The sequence below is a fragment of the Ostrea edulis genome, chromosome 4, assembly GCF_947568905.1.
Source record: "Ostrea edulis chromosome 4, xbOstEdul1.1, whole genome shotgun sequence".
Classification (NCBI taxonomy): domain Eukaryota; kingdom Metazoa; phylum Mollusca; class Bivalvia; order Ostreida; family Ostreidae; genus Ostrea; species Ostrea edulis.
In genome coordinates this window covers 1,890,987-1,914,101 of record NC_079167.1, presented here as the reverse complement: position 1 = coordinate 1,914,101, position 23,115 = coordinate 1,890,987, and the positions used below count along the sequence as shown (strand labels likewise).

General features: G+C 37.0%; 1 protein-coding gene across 2 annotated transcripts in view; it reads left to right on the top strand.

The window, feature by feature from the left end:
• The window catches only part of LOC125670915 (uncharacterized), a 44,217-nt gene extending 23,833 nt beyond the window's left edge, over positions 1-20,384 (top strand). The window contains exons 2-5 of one of the 2 annotated variants that reach the window (XM_056161589.1): positions 17,135-18,064; positions 18,328-19,313; positions 19,585-19,877; positions 19,976-20,384. In XM_056161589.1, the coding sequence (XP_056017564.1) occupies positions 17,135-18,064; positions 18,328-18,360 (963 nt within the window). In that variant the 3' untranslated portion in view covers positions 18,361-19,313; positions 19,585-19,877; positions 19,976-20,384. Of the gene's footprint in view, positions 1-17,134; positions 18,065-18,327; positions 19,878-19,975 lie in introns of both variants that reach the window. The other variant, XM_048906349.2, reaches the window with a different exon arrangement.
• Positions 20,385-23,115: the final 2,731 nt, after the last annotated feature.

Genomic DNA, 23,115 nt, shown 5'->3' with positions numbered 1-23,115 from the left:
TTCACCTACTGATGCTACATACCAAGTTTGGTCAAGATTGGCCTAGTAGTTTCTGGGGGAAAGTTGTTAATGGACGACGCCGGACGCAAACCAATAGCCAAAAGTCACCTGAGTGACTCAGGTGACCTAAGAAAAGGAGCGAATCGAGAATCTGATTTTAATAAGATTGGTTCCAAGAGAAAGCATTTAGTGCACTGTATAACAACACAGATTTGTCTGCAGTAAATGTACATGTATATCAATTTTTGCACTTTGGTAAGGGCATCACGTTTACAACAAGAGCTGCGATATTCATATTTAGGAAGTGTTATTTCAGTCACCAAGCGTGAAGAATTCGAAGAAAATTGAATAATCAGAGATTGTTTTTATGAAAAACAAACGTCTTTCCCGCTCATCCAAATTGAAAGTGCATCAAATGAAACCCCCTCCCCATAACGTACTGCATGGTATGGAGGAGAAAGCATGGACAGGAACATGGATATTATGAACTCTGATTAGCCATATACAATGTAGCAGGAGAAGTGTTCACAAACTATTTTACACCTTCCATCCCTCTTGGATACACTATAAATTTAATGATAACGATTGGACCCTCCTGTCTCTACAATTTGCACATCTACAAATGGCATTGAAGTCTTGTACAAAGTTTCAAGTCTATCGGATAAGCCATATAGGATAAGTGTTCACAAGCTATTTTAACATCCTCCACCCCTCTTAGATCCACTATACATGTAACTTTTAGGAAAATAGTTGGATCCTCCTGACCCGACAATATGCACATCCACAAATGACAATGAAACATTGTACAAAGTTTCAAATCTATCAGATAAGCCATGTAGGAGAATGTTCACAAGCTATTTTACATCCTCCACAACTCTTAGATTCACTACATTTTGGAAAATAATTGAATCCCCCCTGTCCCGACAATATGCACATCTATAAATGGCAATGAACTATTGTACAAAGTTTCAAGTCCATCGGATAAGCCATTTAGAAGAATTATTGTTCATTAGCTATTTTACATCCCCCCATCCCTCTTATATCCAACAAATCCATAGACCTTCTCTGGACGACTTTTTTCTGCAATCTTTGCATAGATGAATTACTGTTTGGACATACAATTGATTGTATCATCAATATCTGTGACATTGTGTAATGAGACGCCGTAATGAGGTCCACCACAACCTCTACATTTAGCTATACAGCTTTATTAAGCTACATACTTATTGTTGTATAAAGCTATTTGAAATAGCTTGATAAAGCTACGAGGTTTAGATTGAATTTCTTGAAGTGGAATGGCATAGCGAAAAAGTTGCATAATAATTTTTTAACATATTCATTTGATCCTCATTGAATTATAACTGTTTATGTGTGGCGAAAAGGGTATGAAAAAGACGTTAATGCAAAACGAACAATTATTTTTTTTTTTTAAATACTGAAATTCAAAACAAACAAGCTTAAAATAAAACCAACAGAGTCCGATGCAAAAGCAAAAGTCGTTAACTGAATTGACGCTAGATGGCGTGCAAAAATGACAAACATTATCTGCATTAACGCTAGATGGAGCGTGAGTCTATCTACGTAATCATTACATTTTGACTACGGATAATTCCGTTTACCTGATCAGGATATAGGGCTCACGGCGGGTGTGACCGGTCGACATGGGATGCTTACTCCTCCTAGGCACCTGATCCCACTATTTTGCATTGCTTATAGGAGTTATGAGATTGATCACTGTTCGTTATCTTCACCTTTCATGTGTACATAAATTCTGCGAAATTGCCAATCATGGCGGGCTCTCAGAACACCAAGATATCAGAAGCTGCAAAACTTTTCAATCTGATTAAAACCAGCTCCTCGATACACTCCTCCTTTTTTCTATATTTTGTCGCTACACAAGGGGGGTGGATGGATCCAAGAGCTGGTTTTAATCAGATTGCAAAATATGTATTTAGTTATTGTTTTTCAACCTCCTTGCTTCATTCCAATACAATCAAAATTCTAAAATTATAGATCCATATGGTCCAATTTTACTTGTCAAAAGAACGAAAACCTCCACAAAGATTCAATATCTTAATTTGGTCAAACTTATCTCACTCTAAACATTCGACAAAAATTATTGGGGGGGGGGGGGGGGGGGGGGCAAGACGCTATTGCCCCTGGAGTCCGAGAACAATATTTTTCAAACGATGAAATACTATATTTAAATATTAAAGAGTATAAGACTCTCTTATGAGTAACCATGAAATATAAGGTGATTCCACCCGAGGGTTGCAAAAAAGCTGTGAAACCCGAGGCTTTTACCGCTTTTTTGCAACCCCGAGGGTGGAATCACCTTAATATTTCATGGCAACTCATAAGAGAGTATTTTTCTCTCATATGTCTAGAGTTTTCCGTTTTCCTTGTGCCTAGCGACGCCATTTTGAGAATTTTCCAATTAATTAATTTTTCGCTATACATTAAAAATAACACCAGAATCGAATTCTACGACCCTCATTTTGGCAACTGCGTTGCCGACAAAAAATCGGCCGACGAGTGTATAAGTGAATTGCATTAGAGTTATTCCTCTTTGAATAAATCAAGAATCAGGGTGATGCGTGACGTAACTCGACAGTCCATCAGCGCGAAGCATTTTGACAGACCTAATCAGAATATGAATCCACAACTGCACGGTTTTTTTTTTCTTAGAGGAGCATTGCTATTGATATTAATTGAGCAGTTGTGTGAAGAGAGATTCCAAGTGGTTTTTGTTGGTGGATATGGGCATGGCTAGACTTTCGTTTTCCAGGCCACGCGTGCAAGGACTCATGAGAGTCGCATGGACATTGAAGGCACTTATTTCACCTGAGACACGGACAGTAGACGTTGACAGAGTGAATGTGGAGGTAGGCCTAGAACTAATAGACCGTGTGGGCTAGGTTTCTGTGAACTGGCATAACGCACAGGATGACATAGGTGTATGTCATGAGGAATTTGACTGTTGTTGAGTGTGCGGTAATTGTTCAAGGAATGTGTATTTTTGTGTCCGGTCACATACACCTGGAGATTATCAGGGACATTACAATCTGTCTTTTTTTTTTTTTCTTTTTTTTTTTTACAAGAGCTTTGCAGACGCTAGTGTTCGTCAATCGAGGCGAGGTAAGTTGCAAGCTAGTTGTGTATTGATTATGACGTCACGGGATATGTAAGATAAACGTCACGTGATATGAAAGATTATAAGACTCTCTTATGAGTAGCCCAAACTCCCCGTCGAGGCCTCATTACGTCACCTACGAACTCGGCGGAAGTTTGATGAGTAGCCATGAAATATAAGGTGATTCCACCCGAGGGTTGCAAAAAAGCTGTGAAACCCGAGGCTTTGCCGAGTTTTACCGCTTTTTTGCAACCCCGAGGGTGGAATCACCTTAATATTTTATGGCAACTCATAAGAGAGTATTTTTCTCTCGTATTTCTAGAGTTTTCCGTTTTCCTTGTGCCTAGCGACGCCATTTTGAGAATTTTCCAATTAATTAATTTTTCGCTGTACAATAAAAATAACACCAGAATCGAATTCTACAACCTTCATTTCTTTCATAGAATATCTGTATCTTACATACGTAGATATGAGAGAACTCAACATCTTCTACCCTCTGCCTATCAATGATAAATGTTAATTACACGTGTTAATATATGGCTTTGGCCTAGAGTGCATGCTGCGGCTGCTGAATAACTGCCGATGTTCTGCAAGAATGCTTTTCTGCTGATTTCCTGTAGGCCTAACCATGCTGATGTTACTGAAGTAACGATACCGCACTTTGCAAAAATGTTTTGATTGGCAATTTCGCCTGAAATACATTTCAAAATATGTACACATATAATTATTACATAGAAAGATTCGCGCGCCATCTAGTGTTGATTCAGATGATGTCTGTTCTTTTTGCACGCCATCTAGCGTTAATTCAGTCAATGACTATTGGTTTTGTATCGGTGATCGTTGGTTTTGCATTGGTGATCGTTGGTTTTGCAACGGGGTCTTTAATTTTATTTTAAGTTGGTTTGTTTTATATTTTCAGTATGTTTTTGAAAATCATGTGATCGTTTTGCATTAACATCTTTTTTACCCTTTCCACCGCCCATAGTCCCGTGGGGATCCAGGTTAGAATAGGTCCTCACTCAGTACCCCTGACTTGTCGTAGGGGATCGCAAAAACTTATGCCTCGTGTCACAGCAGGTGTGGCACGACAAAGATCCCTCCCTACTCAATCCCGTAAGCGCCGTGCATTTTACAACGCAATAAATAATCAACAAACAGGCTGTTGGAGTTTCGACGTTTTATCTGACCATCCATTCTAAAAATGGGAAAAATTGCACAAATGAAAATAATATACAGATGGTTGTTTGACGATGAAACACCTCTTGTTATCATTAATGAACAAGCAATTCTATTCCCATTTTGTCATTATTTTTTTCAAACCATCAATCACAGAATGGGAAACTGTTTACACACTCAGTTATAGATTCCACAGTGTAATTAACGTAATTATTGATCAATCACCATGCTTTAGCAGTGTTGTCGTTGTAACAGACCAGAAAGCTCGGACTTTTTCGATAAAATAATGAATACAGTGGCAGATTTAAGGGGGGGGGGCAGCCGGTGCCCCCCCCCCTAAAATTTTCAAACTTAAGGTGCAAGGTGAAGATAACGAACAGTAATCAATCTCATAACTCCTACAAAGGTAAATCGTGGTATCTTGTTTAGAAAAATGTAGTAAACAATGTAAGAAGCAATAATTTCTTCCACTCCCGGAGAAATAAATGACAAAATCTATTGATTTCTTGAATTACTTTATTGGTAGAACTTAATTTTTTCCAAAAACCCTTAAAATTAGCGTCATTTTATTAATTTCACCTCATAAAAAATGATAGAAAATAATACAAAAGACTAAATAGGAGATATATTTCAAGCCCTATAAAATCTGTAAAATCCAGGAGCTTCCGGGGGCTTCGCCCCCTGGGCCCCCACCAGGGCTTCGCCCCCAGACCCCCTGCCTCATAAAGTGGCGCCCCCCCGTAACCGAAATTCCTGGATCCGCCCCTGGAATAGCATTATAAAGTGATAAGAAGTTTGGTGATCTCTTTTTCACTTTAGAGAAAACTCTGCATTGAGTGTTATACTTCGCGGCTAAAGAGCAGTGCTATTTACAACATACATTTAACATCGGTAAATCTGAGAGTTTATTAATGTTACTTGCCCACTCCCAACTGGACATTACCCAGCTAAGACCTGAATTCCTCTGGAATGGTGGTATTCGCTATTGGTGATGTCAACCTATTTCAGTCCTCGATGGTCTTTGGCATGTGACATTTTGGTTTAATTGACATTTAAATTGTTAATTCATTACCTATGTTTATGCTACTATACATCCTGTAGATCATCATTTTTGTGTAAAGTCTGAATCTGATGTAAATTGTTCACTTTACTATTTTTCTCACATGTGCTGTTTATACTGTTGAATTTGCCTCCATCTTGTCAATCATTCCAAAGTTAATTTGTTTCCTAACTTTTCATTGGTTTAAAGCTAGTGCCTTAAACTCACCAGAAATCGTTTTAGATTTTCACCCTGCAGTTTTCAAAGTCTCTTAGTTAGAGTCATTTTAATTGGTTAGAGTTAGTATATAAACAGTGACAGCGGCAGTTTCAAGTCACTTTGCTAGGGACTAAAGAACCCACAGGTTCGTGCTCTCTCTATTCTTCTCTTCTTCTCTTGGGTTAAATCCCGGACTGCTCGTGCAGTCTTATTTTTTATCTGTTAGGAAATAGTCTAAATTCTTTAAGATGTAATTTAGTCCCTGGATAGAGTCAGACTGGTTCAAGGTTGAATTAGATATCCCTTTACAACTTTACTTTATATAGAATTGTAGTTATTTTTTATGTAGATAAATTACTGACCTTAGTGCCTTATTGATACTTTGGAATTTACATACAGTTTTACTGGTATAGCGAGTCACCATGTGCTTTGGGGTTTGTTAGGTGTTGTATGGAAGCCTATTCCCTTCTCCTTTGATATTTTTTTAGGCCATAATATTTTCATTTTCCCCTTATTTATTTTGGTTATTTAAATTCATTTTGGTTATTAATTACTCAGCGGTCAATTCATCTTCGTTTTCTAACTCATTTACCTTTCTATTTTGTTTACATTTTTGGAGATTATTTTGAAAACTTGTTTATCATTTGTTGTCAATCAAATCATTCAGTATTATACTATAATAAATGATCTGTTAAAACATAGACGAGACAGGATTGTTTACCGAATGTTACCCGATCGCTCACTTACATAAGTATTGTAAATAGAGGAAAGATAACTCTTACATATAAAAGAACGGTAACTCTATTTCTTCAAGATGGTAGTAATTCAATTCATCGCCAAATTCGTTATAATGCCATAATTTCATAAGAACAAAAGGTGGCGGTTTATCGAGAGTTGACTGTATCCCTCTCCGATTTTTTTCTTTTTGGGAGAGGGCTACAACTCCATAGGATCTTCGTAATGGTGCAAATACGGGAGCGATTCACTTCCGCAACATTTTAGATCATTCTAAACATTTGCTGACTTTCTTTACCTAAATAAAATGATATTTTATATTTCTTAGTCAATTATATAAATTTACAACCTGCAACTTACGATTTGTGAGGCTCTATTCTACCGTTTTCAACAATTTCGATATATTCCAATTTCTCGATTCATATTAGAGCGCCATGTTTGATGTACTGAAGTTTCAACTTCCGATTGTCAAGTTATTTGTATATGCCATATAAGGCAGTATTTACATCAATGGAAAGTACGGAGGAAAAGCCATTTCGTCGGTATTAAAACGGTTTAGATTTAATATCAAGTTAAAAAAACCAAGAGCAGAGTGTAAATTCTTTCTGCAACCATATGATATTTCTTTCTTTGTCGGAGTGGCTCGAGTAACTACATTTTCGCGCAGATTGTCAATGTTTAGGTTTTTCGGTATATCCACCTACGAGATCTCGCGATAACAAGCATGGCGGAGCAGACGAAGAATGTTGCATACTGTTCATGATGTTTAATGAAAAACACCTTTATTAGACATGCCCAAGCACAAAGTTGGTACTCCTTTTGGTGTAAACAACCTTTGGGACTAATTCACGGCGCTTATTATTGGTTATTCATAAATTTATTTTGCACCATTACGGAGATCCTATGTAATTGTAGCCCTATCCCGAAAACGTCAGAATAAAAAAATTTGGATAAGGCTACATTATTGCAGCTACCCAGAGTCCTGCTTTCTATGGCTGTAAGGTCATCTACGTGCCCATGACTTATTCATGGCAATACTTGAATCCAATACCTCCGATTGACCGGGGTCATAGGCCACGGTCAACCAATACCTGACCAGGCTTGGATTTTTCGAAAAAATCTCGGACTTAAGTTTGCATCTTCTTTTTGTTATAATTTTCTTTGAGCAGTCAAAAATCTCAGATGTTCAACCAAGTTTCGAGAACGTATAATCACGAGCAGACCTCTTCCACAGTCAATAATTGTATATTATCATATGATATAAAAATATTCTTTTTTCGATTAGCTGAGATCCAACTTATGACAAATAGATAATTATGTTATTAACCGCACGTACCTTTGAGGTGAATTTTTCCCACATCAGACCAAAATTAAATTGGGAATTTTAAACGATTGATTGTTACATTATGGACGTTCAATGAAACCTGGTTTGACTAGGTCCTGGATATACGATGTAATTTCAACGAAATACAACACTCACTTCACCCTCAGGGCTCGGTAAATATGGTGCTTCTCAGATAGCTAAGGTATCGTGTTGACTTAAAAAATGTCTATAATTGTGTACCACAACATATGCGAGAAGTCGTGTAAATCAAATGTGGATTCTAAAAAATCACAAAGAGATTTTAGATTGATTGATTATGGCTTTACGCCGTTTTGGCAATATTTCAGCTATTTTACGGCGGTTAATTATTTATTTGAAATTTGAATCCACAAAACTTTTCTCAAATCAACAAAATCAAAACGCATGACTTTTCAACACTTTACATGACCACTCCTCACGATAAATTAAAGTCTAGACTTTTTGACATCATAAACAACAAAAATGGTACACGGAAACATTCATATCTAGAAACCAGTCATTCTAAACATTACTTTGATAAACATCACTCTCATCCCACGCACAAGTACTCTGAAGTTGATATTAAAAAGAGACTGAAGTTATTGACACTAGCTATGTAGTATATGGTGATCAGGTCTTCCAGAGAAAGTTTCCCAGTTTACTTTCGGAAGGTCGGTGGTCTCTTCCCAGGTACATTGTATCTGGGTTCTCTCTTCCACCAATAAAAACTGGGCGCCACCAGATAACTGAAAAATTGTTGAGTGTGGCGGAAAACATCAATCAATCAGGTCTTCCAACAGTCTGTTGGAATTACCATGGGCACGAATTGTGCTCCTTTGTTATTTGACCTGTTTTCATTAACATTATGAAACATTTAAGAAATAGTATTTAACACAGTTAATGAATATACAATATTGAATTCACAAGGTATCAAGACAACTTTTCATTTTTTAATAATCATTCTCATTCATAGGTCGATTCAATATATCCCAGTGAACTTGAAATAAAAGACACCAAAGAGTCTTTTACATCGACTTCTTAGACATTTTGTTGAATATATATGTTAATGGCAAACTAACAACTCAACTTTATGACAAACGGGATGACTTCAGCTTCTCCATCGTTAACTTCCGATATCGTGGGGATCCGGGACTAAATGAGGCGTTCCTTGCAACGAGACCGCAAAAACCGAGGTCCCGTGTCACAGCAGGTGTGGCACGATAAAGATCCCTCCCTGCTCAAAGGCCGTAAGCGCCGAGCGTAGGCCTACATTTGGCATCCCTTCACCGGCAATGGTGACGTCTCCATGAGTGAAATATTCTCGAGGGACTTTAAACAATATAATACCAATCAATCAATCCATTATCACCTGCATATGGTATTTATGTCTCTCAACCGATTCGATTCGCTTGTTCTGCATATAGTAAGTTTTTAAATCGAGGCAGGCTACCGACAGACAAGTTGAGGTTATAGGGGTTTCAACAGTCTTGTTTAAAGTAAGCATTTCGCAAATTTTATGGTCGTTATAACGATCAATTTAATTTACCAATAGAACCTGTCATTTGGGTAATATGCTGTCTGACATGTTTCAAACCAATTGAGATTGTTCTTTGCACACTGATTTTGACTACGCATTACTCTGTTTACCCGATCGAGATGTAGGGTTCACGATAGGTGTTACCCGTCGAGAGGGATGCTTATTCCTCCTAGAAACCCGATTCCACCTTTGATATATCGGTGTTTGCCCTACTCTTAATTTTGTATTTATAGGAGTTATGAGATTTATATCATTGTTCGTTATCTTTACATTTTCATCGTTAATGCAGACTGAATTTCTTCCGCAGAAACTAGTTTTCGAACTTGTTCTGTAAGCTTTCCATTTGTTTCTCAAACAAGTTTTAAACTAGATTTGAACTAAAACTGGTTTATCAATTGTTTTACCCCAAAACCACAAGAACCATGCAGCCTCCCGATGTTTGTTTTACGATCAAGTGACCTAACAAGAGGCCCATGGACCAAATCGCTCACCTGAGTGAGCCAAGGTGGCCCATATTTAAAGATTTTCCCTATATATTTGCATATAAAACTTTGATCCCTATTGTGGCTTAACCTACCGCCAGGGGCGATGATTTTTACGAACTTGAATCTGCACTATGTCAGGAAGCTTTCATGTAAATGTAAACTTCTTTGGCCTAATGGTTCTTGAGAAGATTTTTTAAAAAACAATTCTCTATATATTTGTATGTAAACCTTCACCCCCTATTGTGGGCCCCATCCTACCCCCCCCCCCCCGGGGGGGGGGGGCATAATTTTAACAAACTTGAATCTGCACTATGTCAGGAAGACTTCATGTAAATGTAAACTTTTCTGGTCCAGTGATTTTTTAGAAGAATATTTTTAAAGATTTTTCCCTTCATATATTTGTATGTAAAACTTTGATCCCCTACTGTGGCCCCATCCTACACTCAGGGGTCATTATCTTAACAGACTTGAATCTGCACTATATCAGGAAGATTTCATGTAAATTTGTATTTTCCCAGTCCAGTAGTTCTTGAGAAGAAGATTTTCAAAGATTTTACCTAAATATTCGCATGTAAAACTTTGATCCCATATTGTGGCCTCAACCTAAACCCGAGGGCCATGATTTGAATCTGCACTATGTCAGGAAGCTGTCATGTAAATTTCAGCTCTAGTGGTTCTTGAGAAGAAGATTTTTAAATGACACCACCATATTTTTGCATTTTTGTGATTATCTCCGCTTTAAAGGGGCATGACCTTTCATTTGAACAAACTTGAAATTCCTTTACCCAAGGATGTTTTTTGGCCAAGTTTGGTTGGAATTGACCCTGTGGTTCTGGAGAAGAAGTCGAAAACTTTACAGACGAAGGACAACAGGCGATCAGAAAAGCTCACTTGAGCTTTCAGCTCAGGTAAGCTAAAAACAACATGGCGACGATGAACACATCTCTGTCGTAGTGCGCAACGTGCAATTAGGAAATCATCAACATTAATGAGGTTTAAGTCTCCAATGTTATTATTAAAAAAATTATGTGATTGCAATAGTCTTGGAAATAACAAAGTGTTTAACTATTTTCAGTTAGTACTGAATACTCAAGGACTGGACAAGGCGGATTAGTCATAGGGGAAGACATAATCACGAAGCAAAAATGCTGCCACTTCTCACTACAACTTTATAAATTTGAATAGTGTATTAATTTGTTGCATTGCATTTAACCAGGGTTAAAAGAAAGATAGTTCAAAAATCAAAATCATGAACTAAAACCTAAACTAAAAACTACAACCTAAACTTGTTTACAAGTTGGCACATAACACAAATATGAAATTAACTTTAAACCATGTACAATTGGAACGTCATATAATGAATATACGAAAGCTCGGAACCAAACACATTGAGGGGATTTCCAATTAACAACCTTTCGCGTGGCCTTAAAAATGGGCAATGATATCGCCAAAATTAACAAACGGATTCATTAATCTTAGCGTTGTAATTGTAAAATGCGACTAATCTACTATATCTTTAATTCAAACTTCCAACTTGGTTATCCGAAGTTGAAGTTTTTAAATACTCCGGTGACTGATGGTGCGCCCGGTATAGATTATTGATTTCGTATTAATTCCTTAAGCAAACATCAAAACAGAATTATCTCCACTATAAACCCGTGTCACTAGGCATTCCCTACTTGTATAATCACATCTAGTTATTTTATTTAAATCCCCGCATAAAGACCGTAGACCAACAAAAATCTCGCCTGATCACCGAAAGTGTATATGAAAAACTCCGACATAAATGAAGCTTCTCTAAGTCACAAAGCGATCTTTGTGTATCTATCGACAAAACGGATATTTAAAGCACTCTAAGCACCGTCAATATGCTTGAACAACCTTTCTTCCACGGTTACCTCTAACCAGCGGAATGGAATTTTTATAGATCGTATCATTTCGATAGCTCTTCCTTTAAGGTAAGACTTTTCAACAAATTTTTTTTAGATACAAATAATTCTGAAGCGTTTGTTAAAAAAAATCCACGCTCATATTCGTTATATTTCCAGTCATATATATATATGATGTTGGTATACATTTCCGGTTACTGTAAAATCTTATTCACATAGTTGTACATCAGACCACCTTCCTGTTTTCATGGTTCTAGACTTTGATGTTAAAAACCGAATTGCAGATAATCATATATATATATATATATATATATATATATATAGAAGTAGCTTTTTTCTATTACTGCACACATTGTCAGTAACAATACAAACGATCGATCATTATATTTTCGCATTTTATTTATGTTACATAGTTTATCGGAAAAATACTTTGGATTAATCCCTTTACCGATTTTATTCCAAGATTCATTTCCCCAAAATCCACCTACAATGATTAACCCATTAATACTTCGATCGATGGTTAAATGAGATTGAAAAGTTGCAGCGATCAATGTTACTGCATTGTGCTTAGAGGAGAGTTCTCCGTCATCCTGAAAACGGTTCAGATATCGTGGAAATCAGTATAGAAATCAATTCCTTCAGCTATATCGTAAGGTCTGCCATGTACCTATCCTGTTTTTGCTATCCAAACTTTCAGACAGATTCAACAATCACCAACACTTCGTATCAGCAGGACGATCTTATAATAATTGCGTCTACTCGAGACACAAAAGTTAACAGAAATAAGTAAGATTGTATGGAATTTACAATATGTCACGGGTAACTCTATCAATGTGAATCTGGAACTAGAACTGCAAGGGTAATCTCTAATTACTGAAAGCGGGATTTAATCTTTAATTAATTCAATAAATGACATTTAGTAACACGTATTATTGTGTAGCACGCGACCGCAGGAAATAAACACATGCACACACATATACATATATATATATATATCCATCCAAATGTGAAAAAATTGCCTCAGTGTCCGGTAATCAATAATTAAAATATTAAATAAAATATAACACGTTGTAAAACGGAGGCGCTTACGTTTTACAAAGTGTTGTCATATTATATATATATATATATTTATATATAAGCACCCCAAGAAAAATAACACTTCAATGGTCTTACATCCAGCCCATTAGTGGGTTACAAGAGGGGTGAATGGCACTGTGTCAACAGTGAACATAGATTGCATTTAAAACTGTACAGGATTATTAAAATTACCCCTAAGTGAACCGTCTTTGTTGTTCACAAATAAAGCTTACACTTCTTATGTACAGCTGATCAGTATATGTTTTGAAAGTTAGCAGCCCGAATTTTAAAAATGTATTTCACGATAAATTTTATCGAGTCATTTGACAACTCCATGGGAAGGACACGTGTACAATACATTGACAATATAGCACGCCTGATATCTCAAAAATTAGATATAAGTACCGCTGTTCTTCACAGCCAGTTTATAGCCCTCTCTCCTGTGTATTGATTTATATAGCGGGTACTTCTCTCCTGCTTAGCTACATATACCTAGTAACTGTGATTTCAGAAACAAGGACGTACATTGTACAGTGTGCCTTTCATTGCTCTGTACCTAAACCCCAATGAAATTTGAATTAGCGTTCGTTCATATGGTAAACTCTCAAAGGCTGTTCATACCTTATCACTGGAAATTTTTGTCGATTGATGAGAAGCAAATGCAGCATTTAATATACGAATTTGAGCATATTACTGTTCTATATTCTCATTAACTAGTATTACCTACGGTCAAGTCTAATCATTGTGTTTGAGTAGCTTACAATATGAAATTTGAAAGTTCATACAACATCCATTTGTATTTGTTACCGCAAGGTTGCAAGTTTGGTTCATGTAGCTTTCGTTCATCACTTGGAAATGAAATGTAGGCGATATACTGCACTCAAAGCATGCACTAAAAAGAGATCCATGTTGCCACGAGACCACCAAGAGCTACACAAGACGGAACATATTACAATGGGTGTCTATAGGCCTTTTCTATGAAGTCCCATTGTGATCTTGACCTTTGAACCTTAAAACTTCCTCTCTTGATAACAAAAGCTGCGTGTGATCAAATTATCGAGCAAAAGTTGTGGCCTGTGGAGTCTAACACACGAACGGTTTCGTAACAATATCTTCTCTGCCATAAATTGCGAGGGGATAATTTTTCTTCAAAAATGTTGCAACTACAGGTGACTCTTGATGGCTCGAACTTCGATCTCTCGAAGTTCTCGGTCTCTCGAAGTGAAATCAAGGTCCCGATTTTTTCTCTCTATATAACAAGCAAATTTACTATCGATCTCTCGAAGTGAAGTTGGGTCCCGTAAAACACATTTCATTGTTTTTCACTCTCGATCTCTCGAAGTGGTGGTAGCGTATACCCACCGTAACCCAAGTGTGTAATAATTTCCACTAATCGGCCCGATTAGATTACCTGGATTTTGTTGAATGCCGGAGGGGTAATTAGGTGTGTTGAAACATCGCCGGTGCTTCTTTGTGTAGGTGACACATTTGAGTATATAATTGGCTAATTGGTCAATTTACACCTTGCACTGGGGTTTTGTCATGATGATTAAAATTATATATATTCCGACTATGAATAAAATATATCATTTGTTTGAAAGTGACAACGAGAGAGTAAGTTTTATACATAATTTAGAGATCTACAGACTGTGAAATTTTTCGAGTTTGTTCTTTGTGTAAAGTTACTCTAAAACATCGTTTCACCCATTTGTTAGAATTTTTGCTTTGGGTAAAGCGACATAACATTGTGCTCTGTTTAGTTTGCGATAGTAGAGCTTGGTTTTGTATGCCTATCTAAGCATGATTAAAGAACAAATAAATACATAGACTTTGAAATGTTTTTATTAATGCAAAATAAGGTTTGTTATTTTGATATCAAAGTACCTGACGAATATGAAGGAAAACATGTCAAAACGATATCATAATTATGATATTGTGGTATACATTTCCGGTTACTGTAAAATCTTAACCATACCGGCGGACCTTCAATTTCCGATCTCTCGAAGTTTTATCAAGGTTCCTTGAACTTCGAGTTATCGAGAGTCACCTGTACAATCACTGATTTAATGAAAAACTATTCATATGCACCATCTGACGCATGCATTTGATAGGACACCTCCAGAAATCGCGTTAGGGCAGTGGCAATCGGAACTCCTCGAATGTCTCGCGCACTCGACATAGATCTCGGATGTAATACGATGGCATCCATGAGCGAATTTGATGTATTGTCAATTGTGACGTCACAGCAATGCATCAAATTCGCTCATGGATGCCATCGTATTACATCCGAGATCTATGTCGAGTGCGCGAGACATTCGAGGAGTTCCGATTGGGGCAGTGGTAGAGCGTTCGCTTCGTAACCGGAAGGTTGCGAGTTCGAGCCACGCTCGTGCAATTGCAGCTTTAAACCAAAGACGTATACATACATGCAAGTAGTGATTACTCCTTCGCCGAACGCTCGGTATTTAGAAGTGAAAATCACGGGTCTTTCAAATAAGATCTTAAAAGCACAGTTTCTGTGTAGCGGCAGGCCTTTCCACGTTAAATAACCTACGGCACTGATCGCTTAGCATAGGTCTAAAGTTATGGTTATTCAACTACAGTTGGTGACGTCTCAATATCAGTGATCACAGATCTATATACATGTATAGCAGGTCCAATACAATATCTATATTAAGCTGTATAGCTTATTAAGCTATTTGAAATAGCTTAATGTAGTTATTTTGAGAGAGAAAAAAACCAAGAGGCCCATGGGCCACATCGCTCACATGAATCACCTTGGCCCTGTCATTGTACAGCTGTTGTGATTTTTAACATTTTATTTTATCAATTTTTATTCCCATATTGTGGCCCCAACCTAGTCCCAAAGGATCACAACATCACTGAAAATAAATTCACATTACACAGAAATGCACACCAATATGACTATGATGACCTTGCTGTTCTGGATAAGACCACGGTCATAGATCATGGTATGATACGAAAGACCTTAAGACATCTATTTTCAAAATATGAAAGTTCTATCTTAAATAGTTGAGATATTGAATAGGTCAGATTTTTATCAAAAGTACGTCAAATTTCCAGGTAAAGGTCATAAGATTGCACACCAGTGCATCACATGAAAGGTCTTTTCGTAAAGAATATATACAAAATATGAAATCCCTAGCTTATATAGTTCTAGAGACATTTAAAAAAAAAAAAAAGATGTTTCCTATATATCGGCATATAACACTTTGATCCCCTATTGTGACCCCACCCAACCCCCGAAGACAGACTGTGAATTGCACAAATGTGGATCTACTCTATGTCAGGAAGCTTTCATGTAATTTTTCACTTTTCTGGCCCTGTGAATTTTTTAAAGACTTTTAAAGATTTCCCCTATATGCTCGTATGTAAAACTTTGATCCCCTATTGTGGCCCCACCCTACCCTTGGGGGCCATGATTTTTAGAAACTTGAATCTGCACTATTTTAGGAAGCTTTCATATCATTGTAAACTTTTCTGGGCCAGTGGTTCTTAAGATTTTTCCTATATATTTGCATGTAAACCTTTGATTCCCTATTGTGGCCCCACTGTACCCCCAGGGGCCATGATTTTTAGAAACTTGAATATGCATTATTCAGTTTTCTGAATAATTCTGGTATGTAAATTTGAAATTTCCTGATCTAGTGGCTCTTGAGATGATTTTTTAAAGATTTCCCCCTATATATTAGTATGTAAACCTTTGATCCCCTAATGTGGTCCCACCCTAACCACGGGGACATGATTTTAACAATTGAGAATCTGCACTACGTGTATGTCAGGAAGCTTTCATACAATCAAACTTTTCTGGCCCAGTGGATCTTTAGAAGATTTTTAAAGATTTTCCCTATATATTTCTATGTAAAATCCCCCATTGTGGCCCAACACTACCCCCGGAGGCAATGATTTTAACAAAAGTGAATCTGCACAATGTCAGGAAGCTTTCATGTAAATTTAATCTTTCCTAACCCAGTGGTTCTTGAGAAGAAGATTTCTAAAAAAAAAAATTCCCTATGTATTCCCATGTAAAACTTTGATCCCCTACTGTAGCCCCAACATAACCCCGAAGGCCATGATTTTAACAAATTTGAATCTGAACTATGTCTGGATGTTTTCATGTAAATTTCAACTTTCCTGGCCCAGTGGTTCTTCTTCAGATTTTTAAAATGACCCCACCCTATTTTTGCATTTTCGTGATTATCCCTCCTTTGAAAGTGCCTGACCCTTCATTTGAACAAACTTGAATCCCCTTCAACCAAGGATGATTTGTACCAAGTTTGGTTGAAATAGGCCTTGTAGTTCTGCAGTAGAAGATGAACATTTGACAAGTTTACGGATAGACAGACGGGCAGACAGACGACAAAGTGATCAGACTTGAGCTTTCACCTCAGGTGAGCTAAAAAAAAAAATCTATTATAAGTATTGCAATATGTGTATACGTATTTTCTTTCTAAACACAAGCATGTTGTCACACATTGTAGGTTGTCCAATTCACAATGGGGCTGGCCACTAAACTATTCGAAGGAGAAGTGGACGAGTCCTTCATTTGCAGACTGTGCCATCAGGTCTTCCTAAATCCGGTGTCTTGTACGTGTAAACATTTGTTCTGCAATAATTGCATTTTAAAACGTCTCCAGTACGAAAAACTGAAACACTGCCCAACTTGTAAGACCAAGTTTACAGGCAAAATCACACAGCCTTCCAATGAATTCAAACTCCAGCTACTGCAGCTGAAAATAACCTGCAGTAACAAGTGTGGAAAGTCTGTGCTTCTGGGTGAACTACCTGACCATGTAAGTGATTCCTGTCCTAATACACCTGTCATCTGTCCACAGTACGGGAAAGGATGCCGGAAGAAGATACGGCGGTGTGACATCAAGCGTCACCTAAAGGAGTGTGAGTTTCGAGAAGTCGTATGCGAGGCGTGTGGTTACACTACCATTTTTCGAGATCTTTTCACGCATCAAAGCCGGACAAAGTGTTTGGAAAAGAAACTGAAACAGCAAATTATTCGTGAATTCAGAAATACGAACAGAGAAGTTCGTCGTCATAAATCCCTTTTAAATAAACAGCAAGTGAAGAGAGACATTTTACTAAGACGTCAAGAACTTGAACACAGTCGCAATCTTCAGAGCAGTCGGTTATCATCCAGTAAAAGATTTGGATCACTTGAGAGTTTAGCAAACAGCAACACCAGCACAAGTGTGTTCCTTACAGAAAACGTTCTACAAAAATACTGGAAAGGAAGTCGAGGGCAAAGTGGAAGTTCTGTCATCTCGGAAACCACTTCCCTTGGGAGTCGCGCACCTCTTCCGTCGCGATCGGGCCATAATGTGTTCGAGTGCATCCGGTGTAAAAAGCTTTTCAAACCTCAACAAAACCATGAAAATGCATGCACGTGGCACCAAGGGGTAAGTTATACATTTGGATTCAAGAGAACTCTTCTTCTTGTCATTTTCACAGTAATTTCTAAACTTAATGTCGAATTGGATAATGGCGCGATGGAGTATTGGTAATTTCTGAAATGTTGTACATGTATATCGCTTCTTTCAATAGTTAAAACTTCTAACACTATCTTTTTTTTTAAAAATCAAACTCTGTCGAATTCTATATGGAATATCACTACATTGTAACGTCATGTGTTTTCCATTTTCATATTTGGTCCCCTCAATAGCCGGTGAGTACAATTTCTTCCTCCATTCTGTAATTTGTCTAAACCACGTGATAAATCTAATACTCAATCTTCTTCACTAGTGGTATAAAACCAGAATCATTAGTAGACGAACATGTATTTGGATTTTTGTTATATTAAAAAAAAAAAGGTTTTAGTTTGCAGACAAGAAACACCTAAATCACTGCAGTACCTCGATTCAAAATGTGCATGCCGCACAGATTTTAAATCCCAGGATTGATTTTGATCTTAGATTAAATATTGAATGAGCGGAAAAAGGAGGATTGCGAGTCATGTCGTTGAATCAAATTGATTTCATTACGAACACATTTTTGAAAGTATCACAGTACAAGCACGGATTCGTTATAAATGATCTTGATTTATGTATCGATAATCGTCATTTCTATTTTGAAAACGCGTTCATCTTTTCCTTATCAGACTTGCAATGATAACCTTATGATTCTCTTTCCATTTTTTCTCTCTCGATGTTGTCTGGAAATCACACCTAGTGAAATGGCGTATGTTGATTAAAAAACTTTCACAAATTTCAGCTTTTCGTGCTTTTTAAAAACCAAGTGTCCCTTGAATACGTTGGACAGTCAGTTGATTAAAACTAGACATCTCCTTTCAGTCACTGACTGAAATAAGAAGGGGACTGTTTTTAATCAAACTGTTTGACATAGGGCCGAAGTTCTTAATATCACGACACTGCCAAATAGGAGTATTTCTGTGAATTTCCCTTTCAGTGATAAAGCAGGCAAAATTATCTTTGAATGTCATTTACATCAATTGACAACCGAATGCAAAGTTTCATTGTGTTTGTATTAACCAATCCTGTCGTATTCAAACATAATAATTACATATCAGATGTCTATACCAATCCAAAAATTAAATGTCTTGATAGCAACGGGTTGCCAGTATTTGCTGAGAACTTACAATGTCAATATTTTCTTTTTTCCATAAATCAACCTGTTACCTGCATGTAGATCGTAAGTACATTTATACAAACTCTGACTGGTTCAAGTGCATGTTATAAGAACACATCGGGATTTCTGACACTCAAATTAAGTTTGAATGGCAATGCTTTTACTTCAGAATAATTAAAAACTTCATTCTTTTGTGTTATATGAAAAAATCCATTAAAATTCATATAAATAGACATCAAACTTAGAAGTCAACATTTCAACAACCCTGTGCTAAATGTAAACAATACAAGTGGAAAAATGTTTAATTAAAAAAAACAAATACTTTCAATTTCAGGTTAAAGTTTTCGTAAGTACAAACCATACTTCAATCATGTATTCCATTTTCACACTTTTTCAACACTAAAAAAGCCATTGTTATTCCATAGATAAATATATTTACATTTTCTTCTCTTTCATTATTCAATTTCTGATTGGACCCCATTTGCTGAAACAGGGTGTAAGTTATTTTATTTACTCAATATATTGAATTGGGCGATTTGAAATTGATCACAATAACCAAGCTGAAATTATTCTTATGCTTTTTCTCATTTCATTTTTCATATTTCCAACAATTTGGAAAATCAGGGGGTAAGTATTTCAAAGTCTTTTTAAAAACTTCCTATTTGACAATCAATTAATGAAATGCACCTTTAAAATATCATATCTGTTCCATTATCATCATACAGACTTGTTACGGATGTGGAAAAGTGGATTACTCACGTGGTTGTATGACGGGATTCCACCAAGCCTAGCAAGAGTGGAAGTGCAGTGGAGGTCCACCCGACATTCATAATTGTTATTTAATGATGAATTTCACACAAAATATGCAAACATAAACCAAATAAACCTCCCATGATGAGGGCAATATAATTTTAAACCTTCCATGATGAGGGTAATATAATTAATTTTAAACCTTCCATGATGAGGGTAATATAATTTTAAACCTTCCATGATGAGGGTAATATAATTTTAAACCTTCCATGATGAGGGTAATATAATTTTTACTTTGATATTTATAGGATATGGATGTTATATTAGCATCTTGCACATTTCTGTTTACAATTCTAGCTCTTTTCAATAAATTTTGTACGACCACATGAGCGTTCTTATTGATTTCACATGCATTACAAAATGCAGTAAGACCCATGTAAGAACACTTCAAGGTATATGCGACAGTGTCGTATTAAACCATTCAGACCAAAATTTTGTCAGTATGATAAACTATGAAAAATAATACGATTTGGCAATTTTGACAGATTATATACGGGTATTAGAGGAGTACTGGTCTACTCAATGTAAGGAGAAAATGATGATTTTCTGATGCATAGTTATATGAAGTGACTTTACGGTGGTTGAGCGCAAGCGCGCGAGATAAATATTAGAAACATCGTGGTAATTACGCTTGTGTGGTGCATTGTGGGTCGGATTTTTTGAAATAATAACGCGTAATAAGGTCTATGAAGTCGTATTGAATGGTGATCTCATGTTAAACATAAATACACACACACCCCTTTCCATTGCTTTAAGTGATTCACTCCACCCTGTTCTCCATCTGTCTGTATCTTCAAACACGCTTTCACGTTGCCTTGTAGTTGTTTACTTACTTGTAGTTGTTTACTTACTTGTAGTATTTTCTTCAGGGCCGTAACTGCCGATGAGGCAGACGAGGCAACTGCCTCGTCTGATTTTTTGGCAAAAAAGAAAATAAAATTATATAAATGTTATATTATAGGATATATGTTTAAAATGAAGACAAGCACCTTTGTCTTTGACACCATATTACGATTCTTTACATAGTACAAATGAAACACAAACATGATAAATTGGGATTTAAAAAGTGTCATTTTCAGTCGTAAAGTCAATCGGCGGCCCCCAATCCCCTGCCTCCCCTGATTTAGAACCCTACTTACGGCCCTGTTCTTTCGAAATTCCAAACCGCCACGGCAGCTTTCGCTTCACATGCGGAAGGCCGGAGTTTGAATTCCGGTCGCGACAGACCTAAGTTGTTAAAACAAGGTAGTGACAGTTCCATCGCCAAATCCTCGGCATCAAGTGTGAATGTCACGGGTCCTCGGAGATGACCTTAAAACGGATGTCCCTTGTCACAGTAGGTGTGGCACGCTAAAGAACCCTCACTGCCCAATGGCCGAAAGCGCCGAGCAAAGCCTAAATTTGAAACCCTTCACTGGTCTTTGTGATGTCTCCATGCGAGTGAAAAATTCTCGAGAGAGACGTAAATGTAGTTCCACTCCCCTGTGATGTCATAAGATTTCGCAAAGTCATTGATTGAATAAGATTTATGCATGACAGGAATATAAATTTTGTTTGAGTCTTTTTCGATAGTTATTGTAAATAATCTTGTTAGCCACAAAATATTTCAAAGTCTAAGTTATGTATGAATAATCAATTATGTTTCAAAATATTGAATCCATGGGCAATAACTCTGTTTTCGTTAGATTATTTATAAATAAAGTGCATATTTCTAATTAAGTTTGATTTCCTTTATTTTTCACAAACATTATGTATAGGTTTTTAGAGAAACAGTTTCATGAAATTGCTATGAATACTATAATGTATATCGTTTTAACCCGTTTTTGTGAAATTTTGACAAAGCTCTTTAAGAAAAATTGCTATTTTCTGACATTCATAACAGGTATATGTGTGTTGATTGATAATTTTTATTTATTAATACCGCAACATACTTATTTCATCCTATTTATTTGTTAATACGATATATTATTTGAAGAATCAACAATAAAATATAAGATTGAACCTATAATTCTAGAGGGGTGGAATTACCTTAAACAAGATACAATCAATCAATTGAAATTCTGCGTGCAACGTCGCGTGATCATCATCATTCATTTTCATTATCCAGGCCAAATTAATCCCTTTGCAAGGGTGATGTCTGGCTGCCCTGTCGAGGTCGCAGTTCGTTGTTCCATACTTGGCATACATAGAGGGTTAATCCTATCCAATCCTGTAGACTCTAGGTCTCGTTTTAATATCTCATCCCATGTCCGATTGTCAGCTTTGGTCTACCTGAAGCTCGATATCCAGTTACATTCAATGTACGAACCCGTGATATCCAATCTGTACTACGTTCAACATGGCCTAACCATCTCAGCCTACATGTCTGGATAACATGATCAGCGATGTTTCTAAGCTGAGTAGTGAAAGACTAAAAGGTAACATTCACTTCAGGATTGACAAGGCAGATCCATCTCATCATGGCTTTGTCGTCGCGTATATTTCCTTAAAGTGGCGGCTCGTGTTTCGAAACCATATAGCAACACAGGTCAGATGGCCTCTGGTTGTGATTGCCACATGTTTGTTCGACAGGATTGGAAGAAGCTCTCTGAATTTTTCCCCAGCAGAATTACATCGTGTTGTTGGTGCAAGTTCACATCCCTCGCCAGATGACATAGTGTCTCCAAGATAACAGAAGTCTGCTACAACGTCAAGTGGGTCCTAACCAATTTTTACATACCATCGTGCGAGTCCATGACAGCGTGGGCATGTATCATGGATCAGGTTTAAGAGGACCATTACAATGAATATTCCACTACATTTCTTAAGGACCCAGCATGAGCAGCTGTTACAGACGATGGGAGTTCTTGCCTGGACCTTTTAGGCAGACTAAACAAGGGTAACTTCCTGAACTTCTCAGATTCCATATTCAAGCCTGATATAATCACTTTGGTCTTGCCCACGTTGACCTCGAGTCCTTTCTCCTCCACACATTTCTTCCACTATTACGGTCAGCGACTCAATGGAGGTGTCAACAACTGCTAGATCGTCAGCTTACATAAGCACCCAAGGGCAG